Below are 6,591 nucleotides of genomic sequence, written 5' to 3'. Positions count from 1 at the left end.
CGTGTATAGCAATCTTAAAATATTCAAAAAACACAAGTATAAAGTGGGCGACTTCGTTCGAATCAGCAAATACAAGAATATATTTGAAAAAGGGTATACACCGAATTTCAGCACAGAGATTTTTCGCATTAAATTAATTAAGGTTACAAACCCTGTGACGTATATATTGGAAGATTATCAGGGGCACCCTATTAAAGGTTGCTTTTATGAGGAGGAATTAAAAAGAACTAGTTACCCAAATTCTTACCTAGTTGAAAAAGTGCTAAAAACTAGAGGAGATCGTGTTTATGTTAAATGGTTAGGATTCACAAATCAACATAATTCATGGATAAATAAAAACGACTTAATATAATATACATATTTCACCGCAAACATAACAGTCATAGCACAACACTCACTATGTCAATAACTCTTGCCCTAACGGGGAAATCTTCAATCTTAACGGCGGAATATTTTCCCTCACTACAGCTCTCTGATGATTATGAATGTGCGTTAATTGATTTTCATTCATACAATTCCATACCAAACGTTGATAATGATAATAATCTTTTTCATATTGGTGAGAAAGTTATTGAAATTCCCATAGGTTCATATGAACTGGAAGACATTGTTGACTATATAAAAATGGCTTATGGAATGAGCAATGGAAGAAAAAGTATCAGTATTGCAGCTAACAATAATACTCTACAAATTGAAATAAGCTCTTCTCATGATATAATAGATTTCAATCATGAACGTTCAATTGGTCGCTTGTTGGGCTTCAAAAGAGATATTTTATCGCCCAACATAACACATAAATCATCCCTCCCCGTGAATATTATGCGGGTGAATGCTATTCAAGTGCAATGTAATATTACTTCAGGTGCTTTTATGAATAGTTTACCCGTACATACTATTCATCATTTTGCTATAAATGTCTCTCCTGGCTATAAATTAGATGAAATGCCTAGAAATTTAGTTTATTTGCCAGTGAACGTTAAAGAAATCAGTTCACTTATCGTGCGGATTGTAGATCAAGAAGATCGCTTAATAAACTTTCGAGGTGAGGAAATTACTTTACGTCTTCATCTAAGACCCACTGTGAGATGATTATTTATAATAAATACATCAGTAGAAAATTAAAGGAAAACATTCAAGATCGAAACACCAACCGCAGACTACTACCTTTATCTAAAGAAAACAAGAAATTTTTAAAATCACTCAAGCTTCGTTTAAAACAAAATGTCTGAAATTCTTAATGTAACTGAAAAGCCGTTTTCAGATGAAAATATAACTAAAAAAGACTATCATAGTTATGTGCCATATATTCGCTCATTTAAAAACAATGATGAAATCAGAATAACCATTCAAAATCAAGATTTGTACGTATTGCCAGCTGAAAGCTATATTTACATAGAGGGTTACATAACAGTGGCTAGTGGAGAGAAAGCCGCCAATGCACGATTAAAAAACAATTGTGTGGCATACATGTTTGATGAAATCCGCTATGAGCTTAATGGTGTTGAAATTGATCGATCTAGATATCTTGGTATATCTAGCACAATAAAAAATTTCGCTTCCCTAACAAGTTTTGAGAGTAATATGCTCCTGAATGCAGGATGGAGTTCATTAGACGATATATCTGTAAACACATTCAATTTTTATGTCCCATTAAAAATGTTACTGGGGTTTGCTGAAGATTTCAATAAAATTATATTACATAGCAAACATGACTTAATACTTCATCGAAGTTCTAACGATAGCCAAGCATGTTTTTCAATGGATCCAAAGGAAAATCTAAATTTAACAATTACCAATGTGACGTGGAGGATACCCCATGTTCAGCTCTCTGACCCTATGAAAATAAAAGCCATGAAAACAGTACGTGATGGAACATCATTACCGATTGCATTTCGAAGTTGGGATTGTCATTTTAATCCAACTTTCTTTGGGTCGATGAAATGTAATTGGAATGTAAAGCTATCGCTGAATAGGGAGAGACCACGATTCATTTTATTTGCATTTGAAGGTGAAGGAAAATTTGTTCACTGCAACTTAACAAACATAAAAGTACATTTGAATTCAGAGACCTATCCGTATGATGATTTAAATTTGAAATTTGAAGAAAATCGATATGCAATACTCTATGAAATGTATACAAAATTTCAAGAAAATTATTATCAAAGAGAGTCACATCCAATCTTAAGTGTTGATGATTTCAAGATCTCCCCACTAATTGTCATTGATGTTAGCCACCAAAATGAAATGATAAAGCATGGCCCAATAGATGTCAAACTTGAAATTGAAACGAGTAGACCAATCGCACAAAATACACATGCCTACTGTCTTATACTGCATGATCGCCTGATGGAATACACACCTTTGACTGGAGTTGTTCGAAAAATTATTTAAAAATACAATTTTTTTGTTTATTTATAAATTTTTTATTATTAAACATAATTAAAATAAAACTAAATACAAACTGATAAATAAACATATATTATGTATTATAACAATAAATACTTTTTTGTTTTTATTACTAAAATTAAATAAAATTTTAATATTAAATTAATCCTAGTGGAGAGGTTATAGGATAAGATCATCAAGATCTTCCATTGTAGCCAATTCAATATGTGATAAATCAAATAAATTAATTTCAAGTGGCATGGGACTAATATCTTCCAGACTAATGTCCGCTATCTCCTCCCGTTCACGAATTGCATAATGACCCCAGGCGTATGTGTTAATCCCATCTTCTAAAATTTTTCGTTTGTCATCATTATGACTTAAAATTATTTTATTCACTTTATTCGTAAATATGGTATGTTTTTTCGATCTAAATGTAATCATATTATCATACACTTCTCGTTTACCATATAGACAATCACGATAGGTGTCTATGCTATATTTTTTAAGCACAGATTTCTTTACGCCTTTTGCTTTTTTAATTTCGCTTCCACCCTCAACAGTTAGTGAGTACATTTTAGCGCGAAGACCTACAAACTCTGTCATTATTCTTCCCGCATTTTCATCCTTCATCATGCCTATAACTTTTTTATTTACTATGGGAAAATTGAAAGGATTATTTTCGGATAATTCAGAGGTATCAAATCTCTCACGAATATCTTTCTCACTTATTTCCTCATAGAAATCTCTTCCAATAAACTGAAGTACCATAGAATCGGTATCAGTATATAAAAGTGAAACATCATCTTGAAAACGTTTCTTTAAAAAGTTATAATAGAAGTCATACATAAAATGCTTCGATAATTCTAATACCGCAAATCCAATATGTATAGGCTTATCACATATCACGTCAAGCGGAGCCATTTCTATTGCTACCATATTTTCAGTGAAATGTACAAGACCTTTGAAGTTAGGCCTTGATATCCAATGTTCGGCGCCTTTCCTATTTCTATTTGTTCTCTCCCATTGCTTTACTATTTTTATGTCTTTACGTTTTTCAACGTTTTCCATCGTTTTTCCGTATATGGCATTATTGAGAAGTTTGAAAAAATCTTTTTCAAATGCAATATTCGTCGCAGCTCTATATTTATTATTTATTTCAATATACTCGCGAAGCCAATCACTTTGAGTGAATGATAGAATAGCATGCACCTTTTTCAATTTCAATCCTAAAGCTAAGCATTGCTGAAGATTTCGATAGTGAATAACATATCGCTCCTTATCTTCAAAATCGGCAATAAGTTTTTTGAATTTTGAACCTGGAGGAGTTTTATTCTCAGGACAAGGAGGGAAGTCATTAAGATAATCGTGAACTTCTGGAGGACATGAAAGATCTACTTCAAGGAAATAGCCGATATTTGAATCATGTGGAAGATTTAAAATATTCTCAACAAAATAATTCATAAGGAACTCTTCAGTTCCCTCAATCCATAGGAAATCTTTTTGAGGTAGAAATTGTGACATAGCATACCCATACAAATTATTAGCATCAATGTATAAAAGAATGGACAATAACTCTTCTTTACTAAAATGTTTCATATATTTGTTATTGGCTTTAGCATGTCGTTTGCTACACTGAACAATCCCCCCTCTTATCGCTTTTTTAACAAAATTATACATTTTTTCATCGGTGAACAAATGTAGATCGATTTTGTTTGAAATAAGTCTGAGCATAGCAGCCCAAGATAGAGATGGAATCGTATAATAATGAGCGGGATCCAATTTGTGTATATATATACATAGATTACGAAATTTTTCAAATACATCAGTCAAAAGAAGCACATCTGTTTTTAGATAAAGACGCATATAGTCTTCTAGTGACTTACAACTCATGGTTCTCCATACATTTTGTGCATGTTTATAGTCATCAACTGTACACGGGGTATCACATAAAGTATTATAGAATGCATCTATAGAAGGTAGAGAATTTTCCTTTAATTTGTCAAAACTTGATAAGTAATCATAAGGGAATACACCTTTACGTTTTACCAAATTAAATTCATTACTATTAGGAAAGTGTCTACGCACATTTTCCAATGCGTTTTCAGGTAAATTTTGTGCTAGAGTCTCTAAGCTAGCCGCCATAAACCTAAAACTATCTAAAAACCTCATTTCCAATCTTTTACCACCATCCATAACAAGCTTATGAGACATTGCTATGTATGTTTCCTTGTTTTGTGCGACGACTGTTGTCTCCCCATCGTACTCACTCAAATCTTTAACAAAAAGATGTGAATCATACATTGAAAAGTTATGGAAAAATATTGGTATAAATTTGGGGACACTATGTTGAAGGTTGCATAAATTGTGTGCTGCCCCCCTATATTTTCCAGTTAAATGACAATGATCTCTAACTGGTCTCTCCTCACCCAAATCCCGTTCACAAATATGACAACTTCGAGCATTAACAAAATCTAACACCTCACTCTCCGTCAGTGGATTCATGGGTATTTCAACATTTAAATATTTATCATAAATATCCTTACAGTCTCTGATTAAAAACTCTAAAAATTTCTTAGATGCATCCTCTCCACTATAAATTCTAAATACATTTTTAGAGTTGTCAAAACTACAAACAATATTATAACTAAATGCACAAGGTATATGCTCCTTCAGAGCTATTGTTTTACTCACATTTCCATCAGTCGATGTTACATCTTTTAGAATGCATTCAAAATCTGCATATATGACGAAGGGAACTTTTAACTTTTTATGATGTTGTGAAAATAAAAGATTTTTATTTTCTTCGCTAGGAAGTGTCCTTACCGGAGCAAAACACTTTCCCTTGTGTTTATGTAAAGTTTTTTCTGAGGAAAAATGTTGTACGCATGTTGGACATACAAAAATCTTTCCATGGTATTTTGTTGTCTGTTTCTTTATTAATCTGAAAAACAAGTTAAAAATGTTTATAATTAAAATAAATTATAAAAAAATTCGTTAAAGGTATTATAAAAAAATTACCTCGATAAATCCGTCACCAAAATATAGTGTGAAGATCCATCCTCATCTGTCAATAACATCAAATTTACGGTTTTCCTGTATATGAATTTGGTGGAATAATAGGGACCCACGACTTCATTTTCCTCAAATCCGAAGACGTTAATAGCAATTTCTGGATTCATTTCTTCAAATTTTTCAATTTGGTTTATTGGAAGAGGAAATTGTAGTCCCGTGAAATTTAATATTGTTCCATCTTCTGTTGTTATAACATCTTGTGTTATATCGACCTGATATGTAGAAGGTCTATGTGCATTATTCTTTGGTGATTTTATAAATTCGGCTAATAAACACCATTTAAAACAGTACTCATCAGCATTCTCAATATTTAGTGTTGCCCTCTTGTTTTTTAATACTGTAGGTGTTAAAACGTATCCACTTCCACTAATAACTCTGCATCTATTCACATTCACTTCCAGTTTCTCGATTTTTTTCAATGCCCAACCTGAATCACGTTCTTGAAACTCAGACATTTTATTTAGAGCACAATCGAAATGATGATCTAATTTGTTAGCTATGTCATCATATTTACTAATCATTATCATTTTAGTTGTGTGATATATTTTCTTAGGCATGCTGACACCTTCTTCACTCATATCAGAGGCAGCCACTTCTGCGGGTTTCACATATTCACCCACAACCTCAATGTTGAATTTAACTGTTTTGTGTTCATTCACTTTTTCTTTCAACATTTGAGTTAAACTGCTTTTTGTCTCAGCCAGAAAATTTTCAGGTATAAGTGTATTCGCAACATTCTTATACTCATATATGGCGATTCTTTTCCTAAAGGCGCTCTTAACTTCTTTCAGCCTACATTCATATTGTTTTTGCTGCTGCAGCTGTTGTTGTTGGTTAGACGATGAAGGATGTTGTTGATGTTGTTGTTGGTTAGACGATGAAGGATGTTGTTGATGTTGTTGTTGGTTAGACGATGAAGGATGTTGTTGATATTGTTGTTGGTTAGACGATGAAGGAACGTTATCATTCATTCTAACATTGCTAGTGGTTAAACTAGGATTACTATTCTGCTGGCTATTAAAGTTAACGGCTGACTGCTGATCGGCTGGCCGTTGTCCCTCGAAACTCCTTTGACATCCTAGCTGTTTAACATTAAGAAGCTCCATGGCAACATCTTCCCTCATTAATCCC

General features: G+C 32.7%; 1 protein-coding gene across 1 annotated transcript; it reads left to right on the top strand.

The window, feature by feature from the left end:
- Window positions 1–962: 962 nt before the first annotated feature.
- Window positions 963–2,499, top strand: LOC142234024 (uncharacterized). Its single transcript, XM_075305089.1, has 2 exons — window positions 963–1,042; window positions 1,115–2,499. The coding sequence occupies exon 2, from the start codon at window positions 1,222–1,224 to the stop codon at window positions 2,389–2,391; it is 1,170 nt and encodes a 389-aa protein (XP_075161204.1). The 5' UTR covers window positions 963–1,042; window positions 1,115–1,221; the 3' UTR covers window positions 2,392–2,499.
- Window positions 2,500–6,591: the final 4,092 nt, after the last annotated feature.

Source organism: Haematobia irritans, chromosome 4 (assembly GCF_050003625.1).
Source record: "Haematobia irritans isolate KBUSLIRL chromosome 4, ASM5000362v1, whole genome shotgun sequence".
NCBI classification, from domain to species: domain Eukaryota; kingdom Metazoa; phylum Arthropoda; class Insecta; order Diptera; family Muscidae; genus Haematobia; species Haematobia irritans.
This window is presented reverse-complemented; position numbering and strand designations above follow the sequence as displayed.

Excerpts from the sequence above, each read along its gene's own strand:
- LOC142234024 (XM_075305089.1), top strand. The coding sequence starts at position 1,222 with ATGTCTGAAATTCTTAATGTAACTGAAAAGCCGTTTTCAGATGAAAAT.